The following is a 15,083-nucleotide window of genomic DNA, read 5'->3' on the forward strand; positions in this document are numbered from 1 at the left end:
CTGATCTTTATGCAACTCCTCAGGGGTTTAAGGTGGTGAAGGGAAGGCTATAACCTTTTTTTTTTCCTCATTAAGTCATTTTAAGGTCATTTGGATAAATACTGTGGAAGTCAACGTTATCTGTGAGCTGCCTGACAGGCTCTGTGTGGGACAAAAATCAAAAGCATGTGATCCATAATGTCTCATCCAAGACCCACCGTGAAGATACAGGGTATCCTGAATCCCTCACACATCTTTATCTACTGAAAGTGATATAAGCAATTTCTGGGGGGAAAAAAAAAAAATCCTTCCTCATGGTGCAATCATTTGTCTTTGGAGAAGTCACACTTAACTATAAAAAGCACGTAACTTTCATGGTTCTCAGTCTTTGGGGATACAAAGATGACTTCCAGTCCAGAAGTGTTGAAATCTGTATTGAATATGGACTTTTGAAAGAAGAACTTTGCATATGCCAAAGTATTCACTACCCACAAAAGGGTTTATGCGTGTGAATTTAACACAGTGAATGGTTCTCCTTGTTAGAAAACCCAAGAAATTACTGTGAGAGAGGAAGCAGAGTCCTAGAACACTTTCTGGTGTCATTACAACTTCCTACTCCAGCCCCTCTCAGTTTGGTTTTTTTTTTTTTTTTTTTTTTTTTTTTTAATCGCTGATGAAATGGAAAGCAGTGAAGCAGACATATGAAATAGCTCACCTTTCTTTGGCTTTTGTTTCAAATTACGATTTTTTTTCAAGTTTCAGGGATGGGTTGTGTAGCACAGTATCAATCCCTTCTTTAAAAACCCGGAGGAGGAGCAGCTCTGCAGTAAGGGCAGCTGCTGTGCCCCCAGCCCAGCCGCCCTCTTTCAGCGGGAAACCTCCCAACACCACCGACCCTGCGCCTTCCCCTCCAAAACACTGCATGACCCAGATAGCTTAGTAAGCACCAAATTATACTGCACTAATAAAAATAAATTTCTTGGCAAAGTACTTGATTTGTCTCCAACTAGTTCGATGAAAAGTGTTTTAAGTCATTTTGCTTACCTAAAATTTGCTGAATATGTTCTTGCAACGCCACATGTCAAATGTCCTTTTAAAGGCTTGTGCAAGAACATCTGTGAACCTCCTGTGTCAGAAACATCTCATCAAAAGTATTTATCCCTTACTGAACAGAAAAATGTTATTTCTCTTGGGCTGGTGCAGAATCTAGCAATGTGAAAGCTGAAATGGAAATAAATCATGAGGAAAAACTTGCACATAAAATCATTCTCTACAAGTGAACAGCAACTCTAGACCTGATAGAGGATGCAAACAAAACCATAAATGAATCCATTAACCTTTTAAATTAGCAAGTTGCTCTGGTTTTAAAAGGTGTCAACTCCTTGCTTCTATACAGAGGCCTACAGGTAGCAATAATCAGCAACTAGCACATTCAGAAATGACCAGCCCATATTTCCAGAGCAGTACAAAATCAGGCAGATCTGTACCCATTTGGGTCAAACTGAGATTGAGGTTTCCCTGACACAAGGAGCAGCTGGCTGTTTGCAAACATCCAGCTTTACAGCAGCTTTTCCAGCAGGCTGATCTCCCGCAGCTGCCAACTGGAAGAGACCAAGAGAGATACTGATGCTCTCTGCCAACTCCTGGCTGGCAATTTTTCTACACCACAGAAAATGAAAGCATTTTGTGAACTCTTCTTGTCCCATGGCAACCCTAAAAGAGCTGAGGTGTTAAAGTATTTATTAACATAATTGATTCTCAGGGTTTTGAACATTAAAATTTAAAGGGCAGAAGCCTGAAAATCGCTTTTCATGCACAGGTAGGTTTTACCTACCACTGAGCCTTTTCAGTGCTTTTCTACTCCTCATCCGTGTGTGCCTGCAGCACTTAATTGCAGTGCAATCACATCTAGGGCTAAAAAGACTGGCACACTGTCAAGACGACTATTTACGCTGCCCAGCTGGAGATGCTAGGAAATCGTGGCTCCTTCTAGGTTTTATCTGCTTTTAGCTGCCTGCCACCTCGAGAATCACAGCCCCTGTGTACTCACAGCGTTGGATACCTAAGCCCCTTTTTCAAGCACAGAAAGCCTTGCGTGACCTATGACAGCAGCAGCTGTGGCTTCAGCATTTGCTCCCTGTCTTTTGCTGCTTACTCAGACACCCTACGTTGTCCCTTCCAGCCCAGGGGCACAAGTGTGGCTGCAGCTGCACAGTGAGGTGCCCAGGGGTCCAGCTGGGCTGACAAGCAACAGTCCTCCCATTCTCCCTTCTCTATTTTGCAGCTGGATATGTTGCCCAGGCTAGAGCCCTGAACCAGCACTGACAGTGGGGATCACAAAGAGGCACCAGCTGGAGAGCAGGAACAAGGGACTTAGAATGACAGTTGTTGAAGGGAATCACTGAAAATATGACCGTCAAGTAACACGCTGCAAAAAGATTAAATTTCCTTCTGCTCACCCACACACTAGCAGTCTTCACGATCACTCTGCAGGGCTGATGAAGTGAAATGTGTATTCCATAAATTGCAGCAGTGCCAAGGTGGGGAGAGACACCCAGTCCATCAGCACTGCTGGGTGAAAAGCAGAGCATGAAGCACCAGGGACTTCTGATATCAAAGTGTTTGGCACCCACAGGCTCTAGATGTCTGCACACAGAGACAGCCAACAGGTGATGAGGCCCTTAGGGATCTACATTTTGAGAGTCAAAGTGATTCTTCCATCCTGTATAGGACCAGCCCAGGATCTTAAACTGTCATCTTTAACTTATTTAACAGTCTGCCTTTATCTGTCAAGCAGAATAGTGCTAGAACGCATCATTTCTTAGACCATCGGTAACGTCTGTTTGAATCCATTCACCCCTAGGAAACCTACTGCCAAAGCCAAGAAGACTGATACTGCAGGACATGACAATTCATAGCACAGACCCTACTTTAAAATCTGTTCCTTATCTTCATTCCATCCTTTTGTTACTTATGTATTGAAGCAATCACTGTATCGCTATCATATTCCAGTGCAGCAACTTCATTCAATTCCACTATTTAAGAAAAATCAGGAGAAAAATACCACAAAACTCCTGTCACCCTGCTTTTCATATGCAGCCACATTCACTGATCGCTTCAACAGCTGCATGCAACTCCAGAGCCAAAGACTGCTCAGGGGTCCACATGTTTCAAGGCAAGAAAAATTGAGATTCACATGTGGCTCAATAAAAAAATATTACCAGCAGGCTATTTCTGCAAAAGCATTGCAAAATCCTTTTTGACAAAACAATTGCAATGAAAAATGTTTAGATTCTTCACATACTTACATTTTAAAGCTTGAGCTCATGCCCCCTATTTGTGTTAGTCTTTGTCTTACAGCTGTGAATTGCTTTTAGTACATTCAGTGAGTACCTCTTATCTTGAGCATAACCTTTCTTGTTTGTCATTATATCTTCTTATTCATCTTACAATTGTTTTCCATTTCAGAACTCTGAAGTATAAGTGCAGTTTTTAACCCACTGAAATAACAGTGCAGTATTATCTATACACAGAATGCTGATTTTTGATATACTAGTTCAATTTTGTTGTATGCATATACAACAAAAATCTGACCCAACCCATAGTTCCCAAACTGTATAGTTTGCAGCTATTTTTAGCATCATCCAGCTTTTATATTCAACTGCTTTTACCGAAAAGCAGTTAAATCTTTTATTTTTATCCCTTCCAGTAACAGTAAATTTGAAAAGAGGGTTGCTTTTTTAAAAAATTGTTTTGTTGATTTTTCTACTTTCTATTTTAAATCTACTGATCCATAGCACACATGAAATGGTGTTTTGCAATGACTGAGTATGACTAATTTTACAGGGCAACAAACCGGTTTTATGCCAGGAAACAGCCACATGAAGTGTTAAAAAACACCAAACAAACATGGCAAAGTTAAGGTGCTGAAATACAGGGATTTAACAGTGTCTTTCCAAAAGCAAAGGCTGAATTTAAAAACCTTTAGTAAAAAAAATATAAAGTATATTGGAGAAGGTGTAAATTTAAAAAACTGAGCAGTGAGAGATACACATAAAGAACAGGTAGTCCAAGACACATGCATTTCTGTTCCACTGAAGATGTTAGATACAAGACGACGAGAACAAAATATGTAGTACAGAGAAAAAGCTAAAAACAGAGGTAATAATTGTGGCAATGTTTACCATAGAAGGGTAAAAATGTTTTCCATGTAAAATAGGAGTTTGGCATTAACAGAAAATGTTTGTTACATAGCAGCTTCAGAAGGTGGCTCATAGCTTATATCCACCAATGGGACCCAGAAGAAATATGAAAGAGGAGGCAAGATCGTTTTGAAACTGTCTGAAAATGAAAACGTTAAACAACATCGCAGAGATTGAGCAATTTTCATTTTTGTTTCAAGTCTGTGTTCTGCTGAAGTCACTTAAGTATCAGGAAGTTTGTGCAATGCATAGCTGTTTATCACAGTAAAATGGGTAAAGAGGTAGCCCAGGGGTAGTGGGACTTCTAAGAGAGTAATGGTTGGAAGAATAGTGCAATGCAAAAACCTAATTCACCCACAATTAATATTTGAGTTTTCTTTAAACTCAAACAACAATAGCAGGTTGTGGAATAGCTCCAGATAAATTTAAATAGATTAAGTTTGGGGCTCTAGGCAGAATCTGCTCCAATTGAATGCTGCAAAAAAACCATGCAGCACCTGAAATAGGGAGGCTGTGAATATTAGTAAACTTTTGGGGTATAAAGGACCTAGAAGTTAATGCAAATATCACAATTTACTAAGCAAAAAGAGAAAAAAGCCTAGACATAGAAAATTATTCTCAAAATTGTTTTTTAAAATAATGTTCTTAGACAAAAATAGATGTATGCCTAGCTTGACCATGAAGACTTTATTAGCTTTAAAAAAAAAACACCACCAAAAGAAACTTCAGTCCTATTGATGGAAGAGCCATGCCACCCAACATGTCTGATTTTGTTAGATATTATATAATTAAGGAATTTCTCCTGATGCTGTGTGTGGGAGTATTTCATACTAAATGGCCCTCATGTCTCTCCTCGGAAGAGATTTGCTAGGGAAGGAACTGCTAATAATAATTAGGCCATCTGCCATGTTCCTTCAATATCAGAAAGACATGAAAATCTGTCATAGCTCTCAGCCTAACCAATTTCAGTATTATTTTTACTGTTTCTCCAGTGCCACAGCTGTGTACAACATTCTACAGACTAATAAGAAGTGGCAGGTTACTGCTCAAGGAGCTGACAGCCCGAATTAAACATGATGCACCACCATACAACAAATTAACCTGGAAAGCTTTTTTGAAAAAGGGCTACCAGAATTTAAAAAATAAGGGACATTATTTCACTAGCTACCTAATTAACATTTTATATAGATACACATGTTGCCTTAGAGTTTGCTGCTAGAGTAGCCTTTTTTTTTAAAAAAAATCACAGGGAGTTAGCTACAGAAGTAGATTTTTGGGTTGAAGGGGAAGATAGCGTAAAAAACAGACATTTAGGGGGAAAAAAAGTCAGTTGTATAATGCATATATGAGCAGGAAAGTATTTCAGCCACATCTAATGGCAATTAGCTTGTGAAAGAGATGACTACACGAAAGCCAATTAGGGAGGATAAAGCTGTAGAATGAAACCTCCAAGATGAACTCTGAACCTCAGGCATGGATGGTGATCACAAAGTTACAAGACAGGATGGAAAGCAGTGTAATTGATAAAAGCAACAAGGCAATAGAGAAATCAGGAGATGAAGTGGTAACGTACCCAAGTAGAAAAATTTTTTAAAAATAACATAATAGGAGAATGGTGTCCACAGGGCAGAATATAACATCAATGTGAGGAAAACAAGAGGCTAAGCTTATTGAAAGGGATGCTGAAGGGAGAGACAGGGAAGTTGCAAAGGAATTTCAAGTAAGCTGCACTCAGTTTAGTAGCTCAGTTGTCAAAAGGGAAACAATCATGTGATTTAAGGACTGTTACATTGAAGGCCTTAAAACTGAAAATCCTCAGAAAAGGATTTTGATCGATAGGCGGCATCAAGACAGAAACCTAAAGGATGGAGAGAAATTACTTACTCAAAATCTAATGAGTCTTAGTTACTATATACATGGCATCATACGTATAAAAACCATACTAAGGTTTTAATGACTTACTGCATTTAGTCTGTATAAATACTCCAACATTTTTCCTATCAAATAGGCTGCAACAAAAATAAAAAACCCCTGTAGTAGTATGATTGATTTACTTTTTATTACTTTAATACTTACAGAACTATTTCCTCCAGTTGCCTCAAACTCTTGCAAGAGAATAAAAGCCTGCAATAGCGTACTGTTTTTCCAAACTTTTTACATACCACGATTACTTTTTTCATAGCTATTTTGGAAGACTGACTGAAGATGCAGGGCTGCCTCCAAAGGCATTACAGCAGAGTAAATCTGTTCTGCAGGAGTTTTAGGGAAGCCTCCCCTATATGCATACCCTTGGTCACACATGACTGCAAAGGTTTTATTAGAAGCCCATGAAATAGACCCAGAGCTGCAGCACATGCAACTCCCTGCCTTTCAAAGCTTCAGCTAGTAAACCTCAAGTTTTCAGGACTCTAGAGCTAGATTACTTCTAACACCTTCAAGAGCACAGACTCATCCCAATTACGGCAGCAGCAAATTTCCAGAGCCAAAGGCCCTGCACTGTAAGGTAATAGGAAAGGTAAGATGGTAAAATGTGCAGATGGGAGTTTGGGCACAGACCTGGGCCCAGCAGAGAGCCTGTAGCTGGTGCTCCGCTGCAATCAAATGACCACAGTGAAAAAATACTCTTTCAAGGACCATATTCCAAAGTCTCTCAGGCTGCACAGAAACCTCCTATTTTCCAGCAGTGATTTAGACCCCTGTCCTTCTCTTCTGTTTATAATGTAGAGACAACACCAATCTTCCCCTTCTCCTGCGTGAGTTCTACTCTCTGTGGGAAGAGGCTAAAAAAAAACCTGAAAGAGCCAGTAGTGGGTGGAGTGATTCTGTTTTCATACAGACTGTTGTGCAACAGCACCATCCAGCTGTCGAACAAAAAAAAAAACCCACATTAACACCACTATCCAGATTTGGTCCTTGTACCACAAGCAAAATAAAGAATTGCACCTATTAAACAAAAACAAACCCACAGGTCTTTTCCCTGTTTCTGAATTAATTATATTGGTCCACTGTGTTATGTGTTCTGGGCCGGTACACAAGAGCGTGCTTTAGCAAAACTAAGAATTCAGCCCAGTATATTTGTGCCTGATAAGACTGGCAGGCTACAGCTTACCTCAGTGTTTCAGCGAAGTGTGGAATATAAGCTCTCAGGTATGAGGAAAAGACCATTATCTTTGGCTCACAACCAAAGACAGTTAATCACACTACAAAAATTAATGGAAAAAACTCAATCATTTCATACATAAGAGCCTATGTTTTAGCTATCATAACTTACCACTCGAGCTTCAGTAGTGAAAGCAAGAACAGCAACCTCCAATGAGGGGGAAAAATGATGAAAACTCAGACTTAACAGATTACTCTTGAGAGGCATTAGAACATGAGGAATAAAACTTCTTGATTTCCCAGATTTTTCATAAATTTGTGTTATTTAACAGTAAGGCACATGCAATGGAAATAAGTGAATAAATGGCATTCCCTACAATGGATGGCAGATTACCCAAAGTAAGTCTACAAGGTCACTGCTTAATTGCCCTCAATTCTTCACTAAATTCAACTTTGTCATAAACAGCCACAGGGAGCTTACCATGTGCATCCACTGATGATCAGGAAGTCTAATATTAGAATACTCTTCTTGCATTACATGTGCCTTAGCCTGTCCTGTGATCCCACATTCTTGCACTGATACTTGAAAGCAGGGAACGCATCTCCTTTTCTGACTTCCTGAAGTCCAGTACTAGTTCTTTGCAAACACTCTACAAAGCAGTGCAGGGTACCTATTGAAGTCTAAAGATAAGTCAGACATCCTTTACAAGAAAACAAAAACAGTGGAAACTTTCCAAGTAAATATTGGCTGAAAAAAAACCTGTAAATGCAACAATTAACCTAGGACAAAGGCCATTTCCACACTCAAAGAAAACTTGAAAGGAAAATGTAGGATAAATGAGATGACTTTAAGGAACCTGAGCTTATGCAAAGAAGAATCAGCATAACAACATCAAGAGAAGATGCTCTTTTCCTTGCATAGAACTAAAACATACAGTAGATTTTAATGTAAGCCCAGAACATAAGAGCACAGCAACAGGAAAACAGCAAGCACTAGAATAGTAGCTAAAGCCATAGGAGCAAAGAACGTGCCCAAAGATACAGCAGAGGTGCCAAATGACAAACCTGTGCCAAGTGGGAGAGAAGGTGCCCTTAGACGAGCAAGGCAACAAAACCAAAAGAGTTGAGACACACAGCCCTAAGGAAAAGGGGACAATCAGCTCCCCCAAAACTGCAGAAGAACAGGAAGATCAGAGGCATGGCCAATGAAGCATTACAGCCAAGATTGACTAATGAAAGCAAGGAGTTCTCCTCTCACTAAGAGGGAGAACAGAACACAGTACCTTCAAGAGGAGCTCCGTTAGAAAGTCATTGCAGAACTACATCATTAGATCAGAGACAGAACAAAGCTACTAGGAAAAAAATGTTGGAGTGAGAACAGACCAAAATGCTCGAATCAATAAAAAAGAATTAGTGCCAAATGGGTAAAAAAGGAAAGACTGGTATGTAAGAGGGTATTGGAAGAAGGCGGCAAGGAGGTGGCGGACAAGGAAGCGCTTTTGAATCTATCATGAAAGGTTCTTCTCTGTTCCACACCAAAAAAAAATAGTCAGCAAAGTTTGAACTGTAAATGCAGAGAAAGTAATTTAAAATAAAGAATCTGATCATCTTGATTGAAGAAAGTCTACTTCCCTTGCCAGAACTGACTAGAAAACTTGTGATACGGCTTGGAGGCTGCCCAGCTATGCTCAGAGAACTGCATACTCAAATGGCATAGAGTTACACACTCATTTCAGTAACAGAAAGGGGTATGATCAATCCATTTCAAAACTCAGATGTATAAGAAGAACAGACAAAGAAGAGGAAGAGGAAAAGCAGATCTCCATTAGTTTCTAGTCAGGTCAAATAACAAGGGGGAAGCTGGAAACAGCATGAAAATCCCACTAAGCATAGAAATAGGCCTCCCATGGAAAGAAACAAGACAAGCCAGACAGAAGGAGAAACAGGAAGCCATGAAGTCTTTCCAAAACAGTCTAAATAGAGACAACACTTTTCCACCATCCTCCATGAGGTCAGCCAGAGTTCTGCCAGCTTGATCGCAATAAGTTCTAAAGGATTTCACATGGAACTTGAGCTCATGACAGTGGTTTTTCTCTTTTACCACAGGGTGCAAGCTTTTAAGCCAGGACACCAGAAGGTCCTAGAGGTAACAAAACAGCGTTTCCACTGGACAGCAACCCCTTTACACTTATTAGTTATTCAGTTTAGTTAAGGAATCAGTCTTACTTAAGATTAGAGTACCTGTTCAAACCGAGCTTTGTAGTCTTGTATGAGTAAGCATTTCCAAACCCAGGGCTTCAGCTGTCCAGAGTCTTAGATAGACATACTATAGTTAAACCTGCCATGTCACTCAGAGTATATGTTTACATGTCTACAAGTTCCCCCCCTCCGCCTCCCCGCCAGTAAAGTATCTATTTACTATCCACAGAAGGTACTATTCAGTTCAGACCTGGGGAGTCAGTCAGCCTCTCTAACCTTGTAACAAGCAAGGCTTGGGATCTGATTTATTGCAAGCTTCTGCTGTCACTGACAAGTGCAGTGGCAGACCTAACGACAAGCTTGTTGGATTTGGAATTTTAGTTTATGAACAGTCTTATTTAAACTAGGGACACAGAATACAACTCACATGAACAGAGTGATAAGATCACACGTGGTAAATCCATACTATTAGGCAGAATAGCTGGATACAAGAAACACGGTGCACATATCAGTCTCTCAACCCGCTCCATCCCTAGAACTACACTGCAACACTCACCAGCCCCCTCTTTTCAAACAGGCTTTCTGTGAGTCCCAGTCACTTTATATTTAGCATTTCACAGCAAATTAGTTTCTACTTCCAAAGTGTCTAGACGTAAGTTGTGTTGATACCCATGTCTTCCAGTGAGAGGCCTAGTTCCCATGACAGGGAGTATGAGTAAAACCAAGAAGTTCTATCCTAGAAAGCTCACACATTTCAAAATTTAAGAGCTTATTTTAATCCGAGATATGGCAGCTGTAAAATCCAGTTCATAAAAGGGCAACTTGTTGCTGATAAGTCTTCAGTGAAAACAGTCAATCAGTGCAAGTTTCTAGTCAGTAGGGCTTCCCCATTGTTTCCAACATTTTCTTTCTCTCTTCTGCTGAGGGCATCTCTGGTTTCACACCATTTCTCTTCCTTTGCATCATAATGTCATGCTGAAAATAGAAGAAAGTGACCATGAGAACAGATTTCTCAGAATTCTCTACCTCTGAGCTCTGAATGAATAAGATTTAATAGAAGTGCCTTTTACATATCACGAGCCAGATACTCTAAGTCTGATTAGCTGATAGCTAAATGTACCAGTATTTAATTGAAGATATCTGATAGTTTACCTTGCTGCTTCAGAACACAGTGAAGTTACAGTATTCCCATTACACTATGCCAGACTAATGTGCCATTGTCTGTAAATAGTTTTTTGGTGGTTTGTGCAAGTATCTAAAAGCTAAGCTAAGACTCTTTACTACTATGGCAAAAGAAAAGCAAATAGCAGAGACCAGTTTAACTACACGTAGTTTCTCATGACACTTCTCTACCACAAGAGAAAGAAATAAGGACACCACCAAATATGAATGAACTCTTCCTAAGCTTTATCTTAGGTTAAACATGACCCAAACCAATGGAAAACAGATTAACTTACCCTACCTCAGAATTTTCGCATTATATCCGTTTAAAACAGAACTTATTACTAAGAACAGCCAACTCAAATTCAGCGGGAAACATACCAGGTACTGCCAGAACACTGACTCACAATCTAAGAGGGTAAGCTTAGGAAAACCAAGTGAAGTACTTTGAAGTGCATCTGCTTAAGTCTTCCAGCAACACATACCGAGACTACCTAGGCCTGTAAGTCACTGCAAAAACAGTAGCAGTCATCACTAAGTCTGAAGAGTTCAGAAAGCAGTGTGTCAGAAGTAGTGTACTTAAAGCAAAGCACGGAGCACAATTTAGAAAAGCTACTGCGCTTACCCAAAATTTTCTGCAGCTTTTGTACTTCAAAAAATAAGCAGTACACATATCCTTGTTATAATTGTTGTCATCCATACATCTTCTAGAGGCATCTGTTTCCTTTAATAGGGAAAAGATAATTCAGAGCTGAGGGAATATACTGTACTCAGTGTCTAAAAATTCTAACAAGTCCCAGAATATCTATGAAGATAGAAGGCAGCTTCTCACATGAAAGAATACTATCAAAGAGAGCAGAGGAACATCTATCACAAAGGATAATCAGTAATTCCAAGCAATGACTTCATTTAGAGATAACAGACATTTGTACTCTTTAAATAGGAAGGATAGAGTTCACAGAATAATTGTTTACAAAGATGCTTGTTATAACCCACAAAAAAACCCACTTTTAAGCATCAACCAAGCTTGTCTAACCAGGATTTCAGGCTCTGGTCTTAAGGACAGAAAATTGGATATTGCCACCAGCTGAATTACTCCTATTTATGAGGAATTACTCACTATTCCATGTTTACTATAATGGATGATTTTCAGCTTTTCCCATCTTCAGACTCTTTAAGAAAGTTTTAATGCAAAATGCCAATGCAGGAATGCCATCCAATAAAACAAATCCTCTAGAAATAACATTATTCAACACTGAAACATATAAACAGATTGATCACCTTACCGCTACACATGGATTTATATCATGGTCTCTAAGTTGCTGTGCATGCCTGGACATTCTAGACAGACACTTGTACCTTGGCTAGAAACAGAAAAGAAACAGGTTAAGTATCTACTTTGAATAGTAACTCAGGACTAAGTCTGAACTTCAGCATGTAATAAAGGTCTTCCAATAACACACAGAGTTTGGCTGTCTTAAAAAAAACACGCCACCACAAAACTTTTGCAAAATGTTACTTCAAAAGCACAACTCAGGCGAGTTTAGCCTGTCACTGAGACTGCTTACTCCGATAAAGTCCCGCAGAGAATAGAGCCACTGCAGACACTATCATACCAGCCTGTCATATCGCTGAGGAAGTGGCCGTTCACAGCCAACGACACTTAATAGTGTGGGGGAGCAGCGTACAAGTAAACTTTTCCAGACTTGTGCCTAGTCCTTAGCTGGATCACATCTTTATCTTCACTGAGCTTTCCCAGGTGTAACAAGCTACCAACCATCTCCTGCGTTGCTCTATCAGGTATTTAACAGAAGAAATGGTTTCACTGCAAGGACAGACCAGACCCCCTTACACTGTATGTGACAGCTTGAATCACATTTTTCACCAATTTAGTTTGATACCGACTCTAGGAACTGCAAACTTGAGAGACACAGAGTTCAGTGCCAAGATCCTCCACTGAACCAAGATGATGACATCAAGATGAACAGCAGACCCTCATTCTCTTTACAACTTCCCATACATTGCCTCTGGCACACATATGGCCATGCAGGTATTTGTTCCAAACAAATACTAAATCTAACTAAAAATAAATTAATATTGACCAGATGACTGTTTGAGCCCATGCAAGCAGAAACACAGGACTGAGGAAGACAGAACTCCGTGCAGCAAATTAAAGTACAGCTGATGAAGAGAAGGAAAGATGTTCTGTGAAAGTACATCCTTGCTTGATCTTGGTTTTTTTTTTTTCCCCTAAAAACATTGCCGCTAATTCTAAACTTAAATCTGCTTCTGTCCACATTAGAGATTGATAACTGCAAGTTTACAATAAAAAGCCAGTTTTGCTTGATATCAGTAAACAAAAATCAAATACTCCTCTTAGTAGCTCACAGACAGAAAACGATGTTTTAGATGAAGGTTCTTCTTTGGGTAAGAGTAAGCTATTCCAGCTGAGTAAGTCCTAGATTCTACATCCTGTGCAAGTGTACTCTACCGGTGCTTGGAGTAATTTTTGCGTTCAACACAATCGTTTACTGCAAATGGGCCTTTTAAAGAACAGCATCAGGAAACCCTTACACTTTCCTTTGAGAACTATCCAGTGCTTAAGTTAACTTTACAAGCTAGGCAAACATTTGCTTTTTTGTGGGTGCAAGAGGATTTCTGATCAGGCACTTCCAACTCAAATGGAAACACAAGCATGTAGAACATACAGCATCATCCCAGACTTCAAGGAAGGAGGGAGGAGAAAGAAAACAAAAGCAGCATATCACAATGCCTCATCTAAGTCAGTACGACAGACTCAATGTTTTTTAGAGGTTTGTTTGTGTCCGTGTTGTAACTCTGTGTTTCACTGATACTAGAGGTGTAAGTACCACCTAAGCAGACATGCCTCAAGGTATACAGTATTAGACTGACTTCAGACTTACTCTCTAAAAAAGCTTTCATGAGTTGTAGGATGTGTCATCAGTGTTCATTACACAAACTGCAATTAACATTTTCAGTTTGATTACACTACCAGAGTCTGCAACCGTGCCCAGTTTAAGGAACAATGCACACAATGCATTAAATACCTACTTAATGAACAGGCAGTTCAGGTTCTCATGAAGCTGCTTAGTTCGGAGTAGGCAAATTCTTAAACATACTCAGTACTATGGAAAAGGTCTGGTAGCTCAGGCACATGCTCCCCCTCTGCGAAGCACTTCAGGATTTGAAACCCTATCAGCCAGAAGGGCAGGCAGGTCACACCGAAATGCTGCTGTGTGATTGAATGAGCAGTTGGGCAGGAAGCAAGCGTTCCCCCCCCCAGTTTCTGCACACGCACAGGCTTCCCTTCCTGCTTTCAGATTACAGGTCTGAGCCCAACCACAACCAAAGGCTTGTCTATTCCGCAGCTCTTAATTACGCTTTAACACATTAACAGTTGTAAACTGTACCACAGAGAAATACATTTGTTGCTAGCACTCTTTAACCCTAGGGCTTTTTCAGTTCATAAACCATGAGGATATTTTTCCACAGGCTGCCTCCCATTTGCAAAGTGTTTGGTTTTTTTAAATGCATATACGCATACAAAATTGCTAATTACGCTGCAATACGGACCAGCTTATTAAACCTTAAACCCTGGAGTGAAGGCCGTATAGAAACCCTACGCTTTTTATCGCTGTTACAGCGGGACGAGTGGGGGGCGGGAGGAGGCAGCCGGCGGGCCCGGACGCTCGGCACGGGGGGGATGCCCTGCCCGCCTCAGCCTCCCGAAAAGGGCTGGGGGGCAAGTCAGGTGCAGAGGGGGCGGGCAGGCGGCCGCGGGGCCGGGGAGACGCCGGCGCCCCTACCTTTCCTCACCCGTTGGGGGGGGGTGGGGGGTGGCGCGGAGGATCCCGGCGCCCCCTTCCCCCTCCCCGCCGGTCCCTCTCCCCGCCTCGCGCGGGTAACGGCCACCGGCGCCCCAGGGCCGCGCCGCGCGCGCGCAGCCTTCCCTCAGCACCACCTGCCGCCGCGCCGCAGCCCGCCGCCGCCGGGGCCCCCCGCGCCGTCTCCCGGCCAGGCGAGGGCTTCCCCCCAGCCCGCGGGGAAGGAGAAGCCTTCCCTCCCGCGGCGGGGAAGGAGAGGCGGCGGCTGGGCGCAGGCACGGTAGGCGGGCGGGCAGGCAGGCAGGCAGCGCGGGTCGCCGGCGGCAGCACTCACCTCCGTCCCCGGCCGTGTCCGCGGGAGCCCGGGGCGGGAGGGGGCAGCCCGTCTCCAATTCGAAAGACGTCAGCGACTCGGGCAGCCCGCTTAAGTACGGGCGCAGCCTACCCCGCTCCCGGCCTCGCGGCTCCCCCCGGCCCAGCGCCGCCGCCGCCCACGCCCCGGCGGCGCTGAGTGGCAGGGCCGGGCCGCCAATGGCGGCGGCGGCGGGCCCGCCCCGGCCTTGAGCGGCGCCTCCTTCCACCAACGGGGCGGGCGGTG

The 15,083-nt window shown here is 42.0% G+C and overlaps 1 protein-coding gene across 1 annotated transcript; it reads right to left on the reverse strand.

Annotated features, from left to right (window-relative positions):
- Nucleotides 1-4,042: 4,042 nt before the first annotated feature.
- On the reverse strand, nucleotides 4,043-15,021 carry CHCHD7 (coiled-coil-helix-coiled-coil-helix domain containing 7). Its single transcript, XM_074818861.1, has 4 exons — nucleotides 14,820-15,021; nucleotides 11,927-12,004; nucleotides 11,266-11,364; nucleotides 4,043-10,454 (listed from the first exon to the last, which is right to left on the reverse strand). Exons 2-4 carry the CDS (start codon nucleotides 11,978-11,980, stop codon nucleotides 10,353-10,355), a joined length of 255 nt encoding a protein of 84 aa, XP_074674962.1. The 5' UTR covers nucleotides 11,981-12,004; nucleotides 14,820-15,021; the 3' UTR covers nucleotides 4,043-10,352.
- Nucleotides 15,022-15,083: the final 62 nt, after the last annotated feature.

The sequence above is a fragment of the Strix aluco genome, chromosome 1 (genome assembly GCF_031877795.1).
Source record: "Strix aluco isolate bStrAlu1 chromosome 1, bStrAlu1.hap1, whole genome shotgun sequence".
NCBI classification, from domain to species: domain Eukaryota; kingdom Metazoa; phylum Chordata; class Aves; order Strigiformes; family Strigidae; genus Strix; species Strix aluco.

Bases quoted from the DNA above. Each gene is read 5' to 3' on its own strand.
- CHCHD7 (XM_074818861.1), bottom strand. From the start codon at position 11,980: ATGTCCAGGCATGCACAGCAACTTAGAGACCATGATATAAATCCATGT. The intron at 11,365-11,926 runs GTAAGGTGATCA...TCCCTATTAAAG, and splicing joins ATATAAATCCATGTGTAGCG to GAAACAGATGCCTCTAGAAG. The intron at 10,455-11,265 runs GTAAGCGCAGTA...TTCTATTTTCAG, and splicing joins AAAGCTGCAGAAAATTTTGG to CATGACATTATGATGCAAAG.